This window comes from Chionomys nivalis, chromosome 10 (genome assembly GCF_950005125.1).
Source record: "Chionomys nivalis chromosome 10, mChiNiv1.1, whole genome shotgun sequence".
Lineage (NCBI taxonomy): Eukaryota > Metazoa > Chordata > Mammalia > Rodentia > Cricetidae > Chionomys > Chionomys nivalis.
In genome coordinates, this window is record NC_080095.1 from 25,043,710 (window position 1) to 25,063,344 (window position 19,635).

The 19,635-nt window shown below is 49.1% G+C and overlaps 1 protein-coding gene across 3 annotated transcripts in view; it reads right to left on the reverse strand.

The window, feature by feature from the left end:
* Positions 1-19,635, reverse strand: part of Slc24a4 (solute carrier family 24 member 4) — a 142,728-nt gene that overhangs the window by 35,698 nt on the left and 87,395 nt on the right. Inside the window, exons 3-10 of one of the 3 annotated variants that reach the window (XM_057782406.1) lie at positions 17,643-17,719; positions 14,897-14,971; positions 11,974-12,058; positions 11,160-11,263; positions 10,382-10,456; positions 7,070-7,095; positions 5,215-5,268; positions 3,491-3,633 (exon numbers count right to left, since the gene is read on the reverse strand). In XM_057782406.1, the coding sequence (XP_057638389.1) occupies positions 3,491-3,633; positions 5,215-5,268; positions 7,070-7,095; positions 10,382-10,456; positions 11,160-11,263; positions 11,974-12,058; positions 14,897-14,971; positions 17,643-17,719 (639 nt within the window). The remainder of the gene's footprint in view (positions 1-3,490; positions 3,634-5,214; positions 5,269-7,069; positions 7,096-10,381; positions 10,457-11,159; positions 11,264-11,973; positions 12,059-14,896; positions 14,972-17,642; positions 17,720-19,635) is intronic. The other 2 variants (XM_057782408.1, XM_057782409.1) reach the window with 2 other exon arrangements.

Consider the following 19,635-nt stretch of genomic DNA (forward strand, 5'->3'; position numbering starts at 1 on the left):
GGTGCCTGGCTCTCTCAGATCCCTGTCTTCTGGGGGGTGGGGGTTCAGCCTTGGCTAGCTGCAAGGGTCTTTCAGTGTCTTGCCTAAGACTCACTGGGACAACCTCCCTATGCCATAGACAGGTCCCTACATCTGTCACTCATGAAAAAGACAGGCCCACTACCACCATCTTGATTTTCAGACACTCGGATAAAACTTTCCAAGTCAATAAGGGTCTTTAGGAGTGGAAATGCTGGGAACAGAGGACAGTATCACTTTAACAATTCCTAGGGGTCTTTGCTCTGTCTTGAGGTGGGCCATCTTCACTGCTATTGGGGTGGCTGCTTTCAATTTTGTTTCCCAGAAGGCAAGCTGGGTGGTCAAAGATGTGGCTCCATGCTCTAGACCAGACATTAGGGGTCCTAGAGGATATGCTGCCGTCTGGGCTCAGTGTCTTAGATGAACCCTGACATCCTCAATGTGGTTGGCTCCCCTCTCCAACTCTTTCTTTTCCCTTGGGAGACAGTACATAATCCCAGTCCTGTGCCTGTGTCCACAGGAACTCGGCATGGCATTCCAAGACCAGGGAAAGTAATCAAACCACTCACAAACACAGCACCCTTGAAGCAAGTAGCACGTCCCCTTGAAGGGGCTAAGAAGAGGTATGGTGTTTCTCTGCACCCATTCCCAGATCCCATGGCATCCCGCATGGAGAGCTGAGTGACCAAGGAGCAGGTCCAGAGGGCAAACTCATGCAGAAGTTAATGGTATAAAAACGCACAAAATGCACAGCAAACAGCCTCCCCCCTGCCCAGGCAAATGCACTCACAGACACTACACCCCACACAGGCAGCAAGGCTCAGCAGACAGGAGGCAGGTGGATTAGAAACAGCCAGAGGCCCATGCGCCCGTCCAAGATGGACACCAACCTTGACAGAGGTGGACAGTGTGGGGCTTGGCTCATGGACTGTGTTTATTGCTTAAAAGCGTGTGTTATGGCCAGGAGGAGAGCAGATTACTTACAATTTAGAAGAAGAGTTAAGGACACAGAGGCTGGCACAGATGGCCACAGGTGGGTTAGCGTGCGGCGGCAGAATCTGGGGGCAGAGCTCTTGCTGGTAGGGATGCCGGGGGGTTGCATGAAGGAGGATGTTAGTAGCAGGCTCCTTCCATAGGGAGCCTCGATACTCTGGGCTGCCAGAGGAAGGGGCCCCCAGCAAACCCCTGTAGCAGGTACTATACTCCATTCTGTAGAACCAGCTTCATTACAGGTACCCCATGGACAGGACTTGCTCTCAAAAGCTTGTGCAGCCTGTGAGGCAGGAGCCATGACACCTGGCTCTCTTGCCCACATCACGCCCAAGCTGAGAGTGGTAGGCCAGAGGGTACTCAGCCACAAGATGCTTTCCTGGCAGTTCCATCCAAGAACTGGTATTGCCCCTCCCATCTCTTCCTAAACTTAGGTTGTGTCTAACTAACATCAGGGCAGCTGGGAAGGTCTCCTGGAGAAGCTCTCTGAGCTAGATAAACTTCATCCAATATGTGACCTGGTGGCCAGCTAGATTTGGCTGCAAGGCTGTGAACAAGGCCACCAGAGAAGCAGTCAGAAGACCGAAACGTTGAGTTGAGTTACATGGTGTCTAAGAATATTTAAGTACAACAGAGCCTCTCCCTGCTTCTCCTACAAATAAGCTGAGCTTTAAGCTTTGGATTTTATATGAGAAATCCAGGGTTGGGGAGAGCAGTTTATTTCCTATTTATTCTTCCTAGAGGCTTGTGTGTGCTAAGCAAGCACCCTACCACTGAGCTACAAGCCCAGCCCAAGGGACTCCTCGAAACGTCAGGAGGTGATTCAGACACCCTTTTCGGTACCGTGACTAGAGAGTCACCTGCCAGGAGGCTGAGGATGGGGGAAAGGATGTGATGTTGTCTCCTGCCATGGCAACCTTGTCAGACAACCAAAGCGGGACGTCCTAGTCATCTCAGTCCTGGGGTGTCACTGGGAGCTCGTCCTCCCACTCTACCCAGGGAAAATTATGCTGTAACAACTTGTCAATGGCTCCAGGGCGTGTCTTCTGGGGACAGTAAAGACTGGATGCAGTCCCTGAGTCCACACATCTAGGTAGGTTCTCCAAACCCAGAAGTCAGAGTCTGTGCCTCATTATCCAACCTTCTAGGACCCTTTCCTCCCGTGGCCTTTGCTATAAACACATCTGTTTAATAAGGGGTAAGAGACGCACTTCTCCCTCAGTCCCAGTGCCTGGGCCAGCTCAGTGACCAGTCTTCCAACTTTCTAGAAGTTTCCCTGGATGTAGAGATGGTGGTATTAAACCCATGAAGCTCTACTGTCTCTGGGCACAAAACTGATGGAGAGTCACCACAGGGCTCCAGAAAAGGGCCATGATTGTGGGCAGCAGGCTTGGTAAAGTTAGAGCTGAGGATCTCACACACAGGGGCTCCCACAGGGCACTAGGGTTGGGCATCCACTGCCAGCCTCAGGACAGGAGGCAGCATTTGGACAGTGCATCAGGAAGTGGGCACATCCTGATTCTCCACTCAGATCTTTCTTCTTTGCCACCAGCCTGGACTTCCTTTTCCCAACACAAGTACCATTCACAGGCTTTAAAGCTGGTCTGGATGGGACAGCTGACCCATGGCAGGGGTGTTACCTGACCACTGGCCGGATTATTAAGAATTGAGGATATTCCCCAAAAAAGTAGCTCTCAGATTAAGACAATTCAAAGACTGTGACCAAGAAGATAGGGCCTGGCTCCAGAGGCTGCCGGTTACTAGAAGAGCTAGGGCAATGAAGTTTTTCTTTCCTTTTTTTTTTTTAATTGATTTTTATTGAGCGCTACATTTTTCTCTGCTCCTCTCCCTGCCTCTCCCCTCCTCTTAAACCCTCTCTCAAGGTCCCCATGCTCCCAATTTACTCAGGAGATCTTGTCTTTTTCTACTTCCTATGTAGATTAGATCCATGTATGTCTCCCTTAGAGTCCTCATTGTTATCTAGGTTCAGTGAAGCTATTATCAGCAATGGGCCTCCAAGCAGGCCTCTGGGATGGGCTGGGCTACTGTGATGCTCCAAGGTTGTCCCTTTAGGCAAATGTTCACAAGCCTAGGAGGTGACACTGTCCAGAATGGATTTCCCAGGGTCAGGACCTGGAACTTGAGATGCACAGGAAGGCCCAGGTTTTACCACTTAAGCTTCCTATTCTGGGCTTTTCTCTTGGGCAACAACATTGCATGTCTAAAGTCAATCAGACTTCCCACCTGCCTCTGGAAGCATGGGGAAATTTCTATGATTTAATTCATGTATTTTTTAAATGGGATTTCCCCCTTTGATCCTTTCTCATCTAAGTGAACTGTCGATCTGAGTAACATCTCAAACATGGGTCTTCTTTCCTCATTTGGGGTGTGCAGGACTAAAGGTTTATGGTGACAGTGTGTGTGTGTTGTGAAGCAGAGTGGCTTCCACAAGGGTCCACAGCTCCTGTCTGCTCAGCCTTACCTTGCCCCAGCAATGGCACAGAAGGGTCGTCATAGCTACCGTCATAGAGGTCATTACCATCTTCCAGCTCGCTGCTGACTGGGTTACCATTTGCAATGCTCTTTTGTTTGGTTGTGAAAAATGTCTGCATCTTCATATTGTACCTGTGAGTCAGGTAAGGCAGGAGGTCAGAGCAGTGGAGGGGTCTCACCCTACCAGATGCTTGGGGCACCAGGCAAACAGGTTGCTGGGCATACATGGTAACCAGTTGAGGCTTCTAGCAGGAATGTTGGGAGCATGTGCAGTCTGGAGGCCCCTGCTTCCACTGGGCTATAGTGCCCTCCTCGGGGTGTCAGAGGCCTTACAGCCAAGGCATTTAATGCTTCTTAGAGCTTATCCTAAAAAAAGCAATTCAGCCCAACCGACAGGACAGGCTCGAAGGTGGCATCCCCACCATACCTTTTCCCTCCCCAGAGAGCAACTGTTGCTCAAGTGGGCTGCTTGGTGACCATCTACCTCCCATGTCACTCAAGGCCAGTACAGCCCTCCTCTGAGAGGAGACAGTGGCTCTTCATCTCTCAGATGCTGGCTGTTCACTAAAAAGCTGTCGACCGCAGCCACTAAAGGATTCTCGGGCTGCTAGGCACTTAAATTTTCCCATTTTAGAAAATATGTTTTTGTGAGATATTTATACAATATGATGTTTCATGTAAAGGTGAGGATTCTCATAACACCCATGGTCTTCTCTTTTTAATCACTTGAGAGAAGAGAAACCTGCATGCAGTAGGCTCATAAATATTCATAAATAGTTATTTTTTTGGTAGAATTACACATATGCACATATACATATGTACATAAATACATATGTATTACACACACATATATATATATAATTTATCCCTATAGCTATTTCCTATGTCCTAAGAACTTTGATGATATTGATTATACTTAATATTATACAATCATCATTAATAATTCCCCAACTTTTTTTTACCATCCCAACAGCAAGCCTGCATCCGCTAATCAGTCCTCATCACTCCAGCCTCTCACTGACCTCTAATCTATGTGACACGGACTTGACCCTTCAGGATACCTTGTGAACACTGAATTATATGTAACATTGGCCTTTTGGGAATGGCTGCTTCTATTTGGTAAGCTTTAAAAGGTTCATTCATACTGAAGCATGTGTCAGAACTCCATCTTTGTGGCTGTCTAGTCTTCCTCATGGGTAGTTTTAAGGTGATTTGGATTCAGGCAACTTCCCAAGTGGCTCAAGGTTTTCCAACTCAGAACACACCCCCAGAATTACGAGTGGGGCTCTGTTGCCGGGATAAGCAGTGGTTTGACAATTGGCATTTGATAAAGCCTGGGACAGAGGTTAAAGTGATGAGCCTTGAGGATGGGATTGTTGCTAGACTTATTGAAACAGCAAAAGAGTGGTTATACCCTGGGGCAGAGGAGTTGCCCAGAGCAGGGAGGGACACGGAGACTCATTGTTGGAAAGCAATATCTCTCTGCCCTACACCAGCCACCCAGCATTGTCCCCTAACCTGGGAAAGAACGACACCAGTGTCTGATCCACTTCCCCACGGTGGATGCCCTGATGATGTCCACTAGAGAATGAAGGCTGCCCCAATGAAACTGAAAGGTGGGACTGAGGACATTCCCTGTTCTGAGCAAGGACATAAGTAGGATATGGAGGCAAGGGTGCCTCCAGGTCTCAGGGAAAGGGAGAGGCCACTTACTTCATGATCAGAATATAAAACACGTACAAGATGATGAGCACCAGGCCTTCCCACCTTGGAGAGATAAAGGAGAGTGTGGTTAGAGCGCAGGAGGCCATGGTACCCGCAGGCTGGGGCATGGTCAAGGTTAGTGGCAAGGTGGGATAGCCTCGCTTCTCTGTCCCAGGAATTCAGGTGGGACACCCCAGAATAGGGTTGCTTGTCACTGAGAATCCTCTTGGTAACTGAGAGAAGGCTGGGTTTGGGTCTTCTCAATCATAGCAGTCTAGAGGACTAAGGAGAGCCCCACCCCCAGCTGTCACCCCCAGATGCCAAATCCCATGGCCTTAGCCTTAAGAGAACCTAGGCCCTCTCTAGAGTCTTGTCAGGGACCAGAGAGGCTATGGGAACAGGGAGGCACAATCCCTGGGAAAGGGACATGGTGGGACACAGAAGCCTTTTGGGCCATCTACCAGATATAGTGTGGTATTGTCTTTCTGGAATGTTCTCCTACTGCTGTCTTGTGGATATAACCCAACCCCACAAACTATTGCGTGGAGAGTGAGGTTGCATCTGTGATCGCAAACTTGAGAAGCCACACAGTTTTTGCTTCTCTGACAATGTGGTGAAACCTTTGTATACTGGGCTTGGCCAGTCGTTTTGGGAGCCCATTCCTTGTTAACATGCAGTTCATGGACCAGAAATGGACCTACAGATCATCTCAGTACAACCCATCCCAATCCATCTACAGCTGAAGACATGAGACCAGGTGTGGCCTTTAGCCAGGGCTCTCTGGGTGCTGGGCATGACGTCACTCTTGTCAAGCAATTGCTGTTCTCAGAAGTTGCTACCTGAAGGATGCAGATTCTGGATGATGCCAATGACCAGGCAATTGTGTGGCATATGAACTGAGATGCCATCATACCCCAAGGAGTAGGGTAGAAGAATCAGCGTATTCCTTAGAAGTTTGTACTTCATGAATCTCAATTTAAGAAAGTCAATTCCAAAAATAAAAAAATAAAAAAGAAAGCTAACTTCTGTTTAGTATCACAAGTATTTTGTTCTAAAAATTATTTTTAAAAATGTGCTTGTTTTGATGCGTTTGCATGTGGTATATGTGTCTGGACATGTGCATACGTACATACACGTGCACACTTACATGCGTGTGGTATGTGGAGCCCAGAGGTCAACACTGGGGATCTTCTCCCAGTCATTCTCCACCTTGTTGTTTGAGACAGGGTCTCTTACTCTAACTGGAGTGCACTGATTTGGGCAGACAGGATGGCAGAGCAACCCTGGGGATTCTCCTGCCTCTCCCCGCAGTGCTGGAATTAGGATGCATGTCCCTACACCTGGCTTTTTATGTGGTTGCTGGGGATCTGAACTCAGGCCCTCACTGCTTGTGAGGCAGGCATTTGCCAGCTTCTTGATTTTTGTAGTAAGACCTCTACGTTCCCTGAGTTTGATTCCTCTACAAGTCACAAGGGAGGGGTCTGCATGACATGCCTTTGTCTCGGTGGCATCTGGGACCCTGTCCCTCCCTCACTGCCTTGCCAGGGCACCTCTGCTACCTCTCCCTCCCAGAAACAAACCCATGACCAAATCCTTTCTCCCTCTTTCTTATCTTTGTGGGAAGTAGGGGTGCCCTCATTAGTCTAGTTTTATGTGTATCTTGATAGCAGCCGGGCAGGAACCTTAGGGGAAACGATTCTGTCGCTCTAGTAGGACAAAGACAAGGCTGCTGGGAATGATAGCCCCATCACTTTCATAAGTTAGCGGATCTATGCTTGCAAAACAAAATCTGAAAATGATTTGGCAACCCAACATACATAGATACTGGCAGTTAGCAACAACAAGAAAACGGTTAAAAACTTACCACACTATTTCCTCGTCGTATATGAACTGGAAAAACAAAGGGATACACTGATTACAAGGGAAGCAGAGTCCAGGCCTGGATCCAATATGCACGTAGGCCTTAGTGGGAACCTACGGCAGCTCTGAGACGGTTGTAGTGGGAACCTGCTGTAACTCTGAGATGCTCACTGGCTCAATGTGGTCATCCCAAGTGAGATGGCCTATGTTTTATTATAGCCTAGGTAGTCGTTGGGGTAGACCTGACAGGAGCTTCCCCTGCTATGAGAATAAAGTTGCTAAAATTGGAGAGAATTCAGGGAAGATAGCTATACACCTGCGCCTACATGTATATCACATGTGTGTGTGGCCTAGGGGCTAGTTTTCTTAAAAAAAAAAAAAAAGAGTAACCCCTTTTGGAATTCCAAGGTCCAGCTGTCCAAATGAAGGCAGGGTGAGTGCGTGGGGAGATAGCTGGTAGAGAGACAATGATATAATTCAACACATAGGCTAATCTTAAGTGCCATCTTGCCTGGCTTCAGGGGTACCCAGGTGCTTTGCAGAATAGTATTGCTGGTGTGTCTGTGAGGATGTTTGTGGAAGGGACTGGCATTAGAATCAGTGGACTGAGAAGGAAGGAGCTAGGCTTCCTCAATATGGGCGGACACCACAAAGTTAGCTGAGGACTCAGAGGAAAGCAGCCAGAGGATGGTAAACATGACCCCATTCCTTCTCCTTCCACGTTCAGCCTTTTAACTCTACAACTTATGCCAGTACTGCCATGGTTTCTCAAGCCTTCAGTCCAGGACTGGGCTATGTTACTGAGCTCCCTGGGTCTCTAGCTTGCAGGTGGCAAGATCTAAGATCACTTGAGCTTATTCCCCAAAGCATTTCCATCCATCCATTCATCTGCCCTTCCATCCATCAGTCCATCTACCCATCTCTCAGTCTTTCTATTCACATCTACTATCACTTCATCTACCTATTGGTTCTTTTTTTCCCCTGTACAACCCCACATAGTATGTATCCCACCCAGCATCTCTGGGACAAGACACACATGAAGGATGCTCTGTGGCCAAGAGAAGGGGTGGACTCAACAGCTCAGTGTAGGAAGAGGTAGCAGGGATGCTCCCAACCAGACCATAGAAACAAAAGGCTCCCTATATATGGTACCAGAAGAGGCTAGGGGCTATTGTCTGGACTTGGGTCTACCGTCTGTGGCAATGGGCAGCACACACAGGCACTGCCTTAGGAAGTTACTTCAAGCTCCCTAGCCAGACATCATTGGGAGCCTTTTGGACCCATGACTCTGAGGAAGACCACGCAACAGAGGGAGAGTCTGAGATGCTTTTACAGGGACATTTTTAGCTTATAGAGCCCAAAGGAGGGCTACTGGCATTTACAGGCAATGACGGCAAGAATGTGAGGAGGACAAGAGACAGAGACAGTTCTACACCGTGAAATTTTCTTCGAATTTGGGATAAGAAACATATAATAGATAAAATATATAGTAAACATATTACAACAAAATCAGGCAGCAGGAAAACAGTGACCTTGACTTTATTGTATAAATCCAAGTGTTCAAAGTGAATACTTAATTCACAACCAGAGAAATTTACTCTTATGAAGACTGATGAATGTTCCTTGGCCATTTCAGAGTTTTATGAGGAATAATTCATTATCTGGGAAATCACTTCACAGTGGGGAGAGGGGCAGCACCCCTGGGGTCAAGCCCCAAACACTGGCACCAGCCTGCCTTTGCTGTGGAGGGCTGGTAGTTTCTGGACCAGCAACAGATGACATCATTGGATATTCCAGGGACTGTCTGCCAAAATGATTACCAAAAGAACGTCAGTCTCTTATGAGCTATTTTTATTGCCCATTTATGGTATGTTCAGGGTATTGTGGATTTATTTATTTGAAATTTCACATAGGTATCTTGTTTCCCCTAATCATGCCATTTTCTGAGTGTGGTGGGCAGTTTCTGAGCTGGCCTCAGTTGTCCCACCGATTATCTATGCCCCCTCTGAGCATGGAGGGGGTGGTGCTCACTTGCTGGCCATTTCTAAGGTGGAAGGCAAAGCCTTTCTGTAACCTGACTTCCTCACCTCTGCTGTGAGGGCACAGCTACCCTGTGGGATGGCCTGCTAGGCCTTGGTGTCAGCTGACAGCCACTAGAGTGTTCCTGAAGAGGGGGCTCACCGGACTGTGTGTCCTGAGACTCTTCTCTTCCTAGCTCAGCCACCTCCAGATTTCTTACTTGTGGGGTCAGTGCTCGCTGTCTTAAGCTAGTAGGTTTGGGGTTTTTGGACAGCATCTCACTATATAACAGCCAAGACTGCCTGAGACTCACATTCCTCTTCCTGTAGCTTCCCAGGTGCCATACCTCTGGCCCTTGACAGCAGGTGCACCCTAGCCATGCCCAGCCTTGGAGGAATTTTGTTACAAAACAGTAGTCACACTCTTGGGTCTGGACAGATAGAAACGGTCACACATTTCCTTGAAATCCAGCGTGTCACAGGCATCTGTCCTTGTGCAGCACTGCAGAGACCAACTTTGCCCCTCTATGGATGGCACACACGATAGTGTGCTTCACTGTAAGGACTACAATGTCACCCCAGCTCTTGGGGTCTAGGGGGCACATTCCACACTAACAGACCAAAGGGGTCCTCTTTTGGCTCCTCTGCCTTTTTATCCCTTCTCTTGTCCCGGGCTCCTGGCTGCCCGCTGTGATAGTTTTGAGGAGCCCCCTCCCTCCCCCCCCCCGCTCTGCAGTGTCGCAGAACCTAGACACTGGTTTCTTATTATTTACTGGGCACTACTGCACACAGGCCCTTTCCTGCACATGCTGGGCTGGCCCACAACCACAGAGCTGCATCTTCTCATTTCTATAGTTTTCAACTCGAGATACGGTCCTCCCACACTGCTGAAGATGGTCTTGACCATGGTCCTTCAGCCACAGTCTCCTGAGTATTTAGGCTTATTGCTTAGCCACCTGCTTCCTAGAAGTGGGTCTGAAGATGTAGGGTTGGAAGGGCCTCATGTGGATACATGCTTGAACTTCCATTGAATATTTTGTTTCGTGCAAGGCTTTTAAGCATCAAAATGGTCCTGGATTTAATCCCATTATGCAGGGACCAAGGCTGAGGTCTTTAGAGAGGAAGGCACAGTGTGATAAGCAGTGTGAGGGTTCAATGTGAACACAGAGAGGGGGTCAACACCTTCCACCGTCAGTGCTGTGACCTCTCCTGCCATAGGGTCAAGAACAGGCAGGCGGGCACCTGTGCCTTCACAGGGCCCTGACCACCCAACCCTTGGGGTGTGAGGGCTGACTCACCGCTATGAGCACGACGACAGAGAGTGTGTAATACACAGAGTCACGGCACACAGCCCACCACGTCAACCGCACCACCTGCCAGGTCAGAGAGGAGTCATCAGCTGCTGTTGCCGAGAGGCTGGGACCGGGCCAGCTGCCCAGAGGGAGGATGGGCCTAGGGGTGCCGCCTCAGCTACTGCTAGCTCTTGGCTACCACTAGTGCTGGCAACAGAACCCAAGTCAAGTTCTCAGGTGTGGGGAAGCCAGAAAGTGGGGGTGGCCAGGCACATTTCATAGCAAGAGCTGGCCATTAAGGCAGACACACGTGTGTGTGATGAACTATCAGCTGCCTGCCTACCTCTGCCATCCTGAGCAGGGTAGGACCTTGCCATGATCTTCTGCTGTGAGGCAAGCCTAACATTCCCTGAGACCCTGACCTTGTCTCAGATGGGTTCTGACCACAGCTAGCCTTGTGTCTGTTAGAGGATGCAAGCAGCCCAGATGGCTCCAAGACCTCACTCCAACCGCGGTCCAAGGAGATCCTTCTTAAATGCCCACCATAAACTGGCCAGGTTCCCAAACACAGCTCTAGCCTTTCAGGTTCTCAAGCCATTAATTAGAAGGGAAGGAGTGTCAAGGTCACTGTATAAGGGAGAACGTGGGTTCGCAGGAGAGCATAGATAAGCGACATGACCAGCCTCACCAGGGTGTCCCCGTTGTTACCCCAACTATCTCAGGAGAAGCTCACTTCCATCTTACAGGGACTGGTTCAGCAGGCAGAGAAAAGAACTCCACTGACCTGTCCAGCAAAGAGTCCACACACTCCAATAATGCATAGAATGTTGAACACAGCAGAGCCTACAATTGTCCCCACACCGACATCTCCGTGGGTGATGAACACACCTGCAATGAGAAAGTGGTGATGGCCAAGCCACAGTGCAGCCCTGGGAGCCCGCCCCTCCCACGCACTTATGTTTTGCCATTAAGTCATTATTATATGTATGGTGTGTGTGCGTGTGCATGTGTGTGTGTGTGCGTGTGTGTGTGTGCATGTGTGTGTGTGTCTGTGCGTGTGTGTGTGTGCGTGCGTGTGTGTGTGCATGTGTGCGTGTGTGCGTGTGTGTGTGCGTGCGTGCGTGTGTGCGTGTGTGTGCGTGCGTGTGTGTGTGCGTGTGTGCGTGTGTGTGTGCGTGTGTGTGTGAAATGATACATGTGTGGCAGTCAGAGGACAGTTTTCAGTAGTGGGCTCTCTCTTTGGGTTTAGGGGGATTGAATTCAAGCCTTCAGGCTTGTATGCCAGGAACTTTTACTGGCTGAGCCATCTCAATGACCAAAGCCCATGTTTTTAAATAACTTTATTGAGACATAATTATCATCACTAGCGATGCAGTCCAGCCGTTTGGCAGATCCACAAAATTTTACAACACAGGTCATAATCTAATTTTAGAACATTTTCATCTCATAAGAGGACCAGTACCGATTAGAATCCCATACTCTAAGAAATCACCCGTCTACTCCCTGCCCCTCTTGACGCCTTAGGTTTACAGGTGGGGGAAATTGAGTCTCAGAGCTGGCTCTCTCTGCACTGTGTCCTAGCTGCCTGGTGTCCTTACCAATGACAGAAGCAAACAGCTCTGGTGTCGAGCTTCCAGCAGCCATGAAGGTGGCACCAGCCACATCTTCACTCAGATGAAGTTTCTGAAACAGAGAGGACACAGGCAACTGGGGTGTGGCAAGGGTGGGGTAGACATAGTCGCTGTGCTGGCTGGCAGCAGGAAGCTCTCAGTGGCATCGTGCTGGTCTGAGCCCAGCTCCGCAGCCATAGCCTCTCCTCCCAAAGCACACAACCTATGCCCTCTGCCAGACTTCAACTTCCCTTTCCCACCTGACCCATCTGCTTTCTCTTACTTCTCTACACTCCTGGATTGCTGTCCACAACTCTTGAGAAACTCTGCCCGCATCCCCGGGGCCAGCCACACCCTCTCAGGCCCCATCTGTTTAATCCTCGTTGAAACAGATTCTGTGATGAGGGCTTGCAGTACACATACTCACCCTCTCCTCTGGACCATGAAGGTAGAATTAGCGTTTGTCACTGAGGGTCCCTAGAGGTCAGGATAAGGTGGAGTACACAGTGGTACAGAGTGAGGGTCTGGAAACTGTCCTGAGGCTGTGGGATCTGAACCCCAATATGCCTGGTTCCTATATTCTGGATGTTTCTCTGTGGCAAACCTAGCACCCAGACAGAGTCTCAGACATCCAAGAGGGTCTGTCCCCAGGACAAGGATAGGAGCTGCTCAGCAAGGCCATGTTTCCGCCATAGAGGCCCAACTTCTGATCCAAAATGAAAGACAGGGGACCCCTAGGTAGCCCTAGGTGGTCTGGGCTCTTGAGCTCTGCGGGAAGGTTGGGGTCAGTCCCATTGATCAGCTAGCTACAGAAGGGTCAGAGCTCTGGGCTCAACACAGACTAGGGACATAGCACTGCTCCCCAACATCCACCCACTTTAATGCCTCCAACGGAAAAAGTCTGCAGAGGAAGCAGGCGCCCTACCGAGCATCTGCAGCCACTTTCCGCAGGATTGAGGCCATGCTGCTTGCTGTCCCTTCAGCTCCTTTCCCCTCTGCTTGCTGAAATACTCCCTACCTCCCCAGCCTGGACAAATGTCACCTCCTCTAAGAAGCCTTCCTAGGCCTCTCCCCAGCAGTGGCATTCCCTGCCTCTAGCTCCTTGCTATCAAAGGCCCTTAAAGGAGGACTAAGACCAGCACCTTATTCATCCCTCGGTCCTTATGGTCACAGGCAACCCTAGCAGCACCTGGTGCCCTCCAAGTTTGCAGCCCTAGCCTATTTCCTTGGATTTCTCTCAACCCCAGAGAGCAAAAAGGCTCCAACCTACTGCTATGGTTTTCCAAAGCTATCTCCTAGGAGGGGTGTGGATCTGTACTCAATATACATTAGTCTGATACAAGCTATTTCCCAAAAGACTCCTGGCTTAAAGACTTGGTTCCCAGTGCAACAATGTTCAGAGCTGGGCTTTGAGAAGTGACTGGATCCCATCGGCCCTGACCTCATCAGTGGATCTGGATTAAGCCACCAATGGAGTCAAAGTTTTGATGCTATTATCTGAAGGCACTGGAAACTTTTGGAGGTGGGACCTATAGAAAACCGCGGGTCACTAGGAGTGTGTTCTTGGGGTGGTGATTTGTCTTCAACATCCATCTCTCTTTGTCTCTGTTTCTGGCCACCATGAGGGGAGCAGCTTTGTTCCATCAACACCCCCCCCCATGGTGTCTGTTCCGTCACAGCCTAGAAACAATGTAGCTAGCCAGCGCGTACTTAAACCCTTGTCATCACGAGTTAAGCAAGTGTGTTCTTCCTTAAATTATGATGTCAGCTATCTTGTCAGAGAAAAAGATCTAACTCACATTAAGTTAGGGGCCATGGCTACAAGGTTCCTAGGTGGGGGCGGCTTTCAGACACAGAACCCGTGTAGGGACCACTGTCCCCCAACCTCTATCCTTAGGGTTCTGAGATAAAAACCCTCTGCACTAATCCCCCATGCTCCATTGTGGGGGAAGTCAGAGAGGGGGAAACCCGGAGCACTTCTTCAAGCTCACAATTTGGGGGATCCAGGTTCTAAAGCAGCCATTCCTTACTGTGTGGTGACACACTGCTCCTGGTTGTGCCCAGAAACAAGCTGAACCAAAGGAAGGCATCTGTCTCTAAGAGCCATCTGTCCTCACCCTGACAATATGGCTGCAAAGAGCTGGGAGACTTCATAAGGTGAGGGGTGGCCAATCCCCAAGGGGCTGCACATGGTAAGCACTGAGAACAAAAGGTTTTTCCCCTACTAGATTAGAAGTTTACAAGAAAGGCAGAGAGGGAGCCTGGGGTCTTGTGTATGGCAAAGGAAAATGAATGAGCAAATATAGCTGGAGGGAGAACGCGATGTAAGTGGGGACAGAGAGGACGCCTGTCACCATGGCTCAGCATTCGCCCAGGGGAGCACTTAGGCAACCCAGGTCCTCTCTGGGACTGCCATCTGTGGTTTGTGGGAAATGTGCCAATGCAGCCAGTTCCAGGCTTGCCTGTTCCCTGGCTAGCCAGATTTGACTCACACCTTATGGCTTCTAGAACGGAGGTTTTCAACCTGTGGGGTGCAACCCCTCTGGGGTCCCATATCAGCTATTTACATTACGAGTCATAATAGTAGCAAAATTATAGCCATGGAGTGGCAGGAAAAAGAATTTTATGGTTGGGGGTCACCGCAATATGAGGAGCAGTACTAAAGCATCAGCACATTAGGAGGGCTGAGAACCACTGCTCCTAGGGGATAATGGCTGGAGGGTGGCGTCTGCTGATCTTCAGGACAGGATGTCATCACTGACACTGACTCGGTGCAGCACTAGGTGGCTGTAGGATGGTCTTCTCTGCTAGAGTGCTTTCCTAGCCCAGCCTTCCTGGTCTTGTCAGCTACATGACAGGCGCCCCTAGTCACCCAGGGCTTTGTGGAGGGTCCCAGGTCCTTTCCACGTACCTCACAGATCTTCTCGAGGGACGGGACAAAGAAGTCATCACACACGATGGCCAGGGCATAGAACATGTAGAGAGCCTGAGAAGGGAAAGCTGGGTTCAGTGATGGCAGGCAGAAGCACAGATGGAGAGCCCCAGCAACCAAGAATTGTTCTCTCCATATCCTCCCTGATATGGGATCCGAGGCTTATCATGGGGAAACAGAGTGCTGAACAGCAGACAGTCATAAATCCAGGCCACACGGGCCTGTGCTTCCTCCCAGTACTGTCACAGAGTAAGAGATCCAGATCCGGAGCTGGGAAGGATGGCACATGCGTACAGTGTCAGCTTTTAGGAAGCTAAGGTAGGAAGATAGCAAGTTCTAGGCCAGCCTGGGATACATAGTGAGATCATATTTCAAAAATAGAAGAGAGGAGCTAGGAAGATGGCTCAGTTGACAAAGTGCCTACTGTGTAAACACAAGGAGCTGAGCCTAGATCCACAGCACCTCTGTAAAAAGTGGGTGTGGTGGGTCATGCCTGGAACCCCAGCTCTGGGGGAGGTGGAAACAGTAGAATTCTCAGAGCTTGCTGAGCAACCAGTCTAGCTGAATTGGTAAGGCCAGGTTCTGTGAGAGAAGCTATTTCAAAAAACAGGTTGAAACCCAATTGAGCAAAACACCAGATCTAGAACTCTGGCCTCCATAAGCATGTATCTGCACATGTATACATGCATACATAAACACATACATGCCGCAAAAGAGAGAGATGGATCTCATTTGAGTGTAAAGGGGAAAAAGGAAGGGAGAGGGAAAAACCCACTAACTCACTCCACACATGAAGTGGGGGAGGGAGGGGGTCATATTTTAGCTTCTGTAGGTCAACTAACTAGTCTCTGCTATATACTTTCGCACTTACAAAACCAAAGCATCCCTGGAATGGGTGTGCACGTGTTCTAATAAAACTTTATTCATAAAAATCAAATAATTGTCTGCGTTCAGTCCTCCAGTCTTAGCTTGGTAATTACTACTTTGAAGGGTTCTTGCCAAATTCCCGAGGTACTGATTCTCAGGTTCAACCATAAAGGTTTTGTTTATAGGGCAGAGTCACAGAACTATGGGGAAAACTTACATCTCCTAGTAAAAGGGGATAGAATGTGAATGCCAGGATGTCTGAAAGATAATAGCCCCATCCTAGAAATAATACGCAGGCTCACAGTTCAAAATCTGCCCACAATCCTCATTCTAGCCACCACTTTTATTAGTGGTTTATCATGCCAGTCACAACTCCTTCGTCATCTTCTGGCCCTTGTTCTCCACCAGAAAATTAAATTACCTCGAGAAAAAAGCTAGTGGTTCCGAGTTTAAATTTATAAGCAGACAGTACTGGGCAGTCCAATTGTTGAGCAGGAGGGAATTTGCTGGGGCTGATTTGAAGCAAAAAGAAGCTGACCGTGACCAGCCTCACTTTCTGGCAAACATTCAACAGAGTCTTCTGTTGGTTTCCATGAGGGCCAGAAAGCATTTTAGGCTCTAGAGACCATGTGCCCTGATGCAGTTTTTCAGTCCTGCCACTGGAGCTCAAAAGTACCCACAGAAGCCTGGCAGCGGTGGCGCACACCTGTAATCCCAGCACTTGGGAGCGAGAGGCAGGTGGATCTTTGTGAGTTCGAGACCACCACAGAGAGCACAGCAATGAACGGAGTGGCTGTCTTCTAATAAGGAACTTTACCTAATAGGGGCTGGGGCTGTAGCTCATTGAGTAGACTGCTTGCCTAGCATACACAAGGTCAAAAGTTTACCTCAGTACCACGTAAATTGGATGAGGTGGCACGCGCCTATAATCCCAGCACTTGGGAGATGCGTGTGGGAGGGTGGCTGGGTTGGGGGAGAGGATCAGAAGTTTTTGGTCATCCTCAGCTACCCTGAGGTTTGAGGCCACCCTGGATATAGGTGATGCTATCTCAAATAAATGAACACATACATAGACAAGCGAACAAGTCTTTGCAAAAATAGGCAGGGAGCTGAAATCTGACTTGGTCTGTTCTGTCCAAGAACAGCAATCTACATTCCTGTTTAAGTTGCTATTGCTCTATTGTTTGCCATCAGAGTTTGGCTGACCATGGAGAGGAGGGGTCTGTGGCCAGCCACCCTGAATGGGCCGGATCTCTTTTGAATGTAAAGGGGGAACAAGAAATGTGACAAGGAGATTGGAAAGCAAACACAGTAACTACGGCAGCAAGCACTTACAGAGGACCCGCGTACCACACCGTGTCTGATGCGGTTGACATCTAGTCTGATGCAGGGCCATCACCCCTGTTTCATGAAACTAGAAAGTGAGGCACAGGAAAAGAACCACGTGCTTGTGCTGGGAGTGGACACGCTAGGTGACACTGGACACAGTCACCTGACACTTAGGAAAAGAGTCTTTTGGGGAAAGATAGTCTAATGTCTATTCTCTTCCCAAGTTGTTGCAAGGAGTAAATAAGAACTCAGACATTCCAGGGCAGTAGGTCTTAACCTGTGGGGAGTGACCCTCTTGGGGGTTACATATTAGATCTTTACATTACGATTCACAACAGTAGCAAGATTACAGTTATGAAGCGGCAACAAAATAACCTTATGGTTGGGGGCCACAACAACACGGGGAACTATATTAAAATCTCACTGCCTTAGGAAGGTTGAGGACCACTGCTCTATGGTCATTATATACTATACAGATGCAGCTCCTGCGTCAGAACGTTAGTGGCTCCTGGCCCTTGAGGATACCTACACCGAGGATGTGTAGTAGGACAGCGCCATGTTGCCGCTCTCTGTTGGAGAACAGGTCTGTGGGGAACTCGTGGATCGCTGGAAGAGAAGAGACAGCAGGGTGTTAAGTGGTAGTGCACCTTCTGCAAACCCACTGGAGACCCACAGTCCACCAAGGAGCTCAGGGGCCCCTGGCTTCAGGCTGACTGGCCAGCTAGACCTCAGTGTGGAGCAGACTGGAGCTTTTAGGAGAATTTTGGTTGCTGGATTAGCCACAGACATTCTGGTACTTGAAAGCTGACTGGAATTGAGCTCTGCTTTGTGTCTTGAAAGACAGTATACCGCACGGCACACACACTGGGACAGCTGCAATTCCAAAGACAGACACACTGCTGGTGGAATGAGAAATAGGTGGCTTTAGGAGCTCTTCAGATACTGACACAATATGCCCAGTGACACCCCATCTGCCACAGAATGCCCAAAGCCAACGGAGGAACGGTCCCTTCTTGCTTCGTATTATCTCATGCTACTCGGAGGCTGGCGCAGTTGCCAGCCCTCAGGTATCTGGAAGGAGAGCTGGTCTACAGCAGACACGCAATAGATGTCCCAGACACAAATGCTGCTCTCTAAATACGTGGCCCTAAGCTCGTAAGCTTATAACGAACGTTATAAAATCTCCCTTTTTAACATCAGAATCACTTGACAAGAAACGGCATCTGGCAGCTATCCAGGCACCAGACAGCCTGCCCGTTCACGCTGAAACAAGAAGTACTTAAAGAAAAATATCTTCATTCCCTTCTTTATATTTTTATTTTCTAATCAAACTTCTTTTTTTTAAAAAAATATTTAATTATTTATTAAGCATACAATGTACTGCTGGCATGGAAGGCACCAGGTCTCATTACAGATGGTTGTGAGCCACCATGTGGTTGCTGGGAATTGAACTCAGGACCTCTGGAAGAGCAGCCAGTGCTCTTACCCTCTGAGCCACCTCTCCAGCCCTCAAACTTCTTATTAAAGAATTGCAGCTACCATTTCAAGGGCCTGCCTCAGCTGCTTGGAGATGGGGAATTGGGGAGGAAGAGACTCTGTGTCCCTGTGGCCGGGAGCCTGTTTCCGGAAGTGGAAACCTCTGGGGCTTTGCAGCACAGACCTTAAATGGAGGTTCTGCCGAGAGCTTTCAAGACATTTCCTGATTCTCAAGCCAGTGTGAGGAAAGCTGCCGATTCACACACTCCTGGGGGTATCTTGAGAATGAGAGTAAACCTCTGCTTTTCTGAGGTGGAGGACATGCGATCTGACCTCCAGCCACGATGGGGCTGTGGGTTACATAAATACCTTTGTCATGCTGCCTTCCCTGCATCCCTAAGTGCATGCTGGAAGGCTGCAGGGTACAGTGACTATCAGCCAAAGCCTTAATTTTGGCAGCGTATCAGTAGGTGACCTATAGAGCTCCCAGCCGCTATGGCCCCTATTCTCATGCCCACCCAAAGCTTTTCACACACTGGGATATACGTGCTGAGCTATGCATGTACTAGCCTTAGATAGAGAAGGAGCTGGGTGAGAGAATCCAAGATTCTGGATTCAGGGACTCAGGATCATCTACTTCAGTGCTTTGAATAAGGAATGTCCCCCATTGGTGGTGGCCTTTGAACCCGGGGTCCCTGGTTGGTCGGTTTAGGTAGCTTTGAGAGGTGCAGTTTTGCTAGAGGAAGCACATCATGCCAGATGGACACTGAGAATTTAAGCCCTGCCCCCTCCACTCTCACTGCTTGATACTATTTGGTGAGATGCGATCTCTCTGCTTCCTGTTCCGGCCACCATGCTGGCCTGCTGCCATGCGTCCCCCCGGCCATGATGGAGCCTCATCCCCCTTATCCTTCTGTAAGTCACCTTTGGTTGTGATGTTTTGACACAGCAACAGAAAAGAAACCAACCCACCTACCCATGGAAACGTCACCTAACCTCAAAGGCCCTCTGCTTCTTCAGGGACAATCTACTGTGGAAAACAGTAG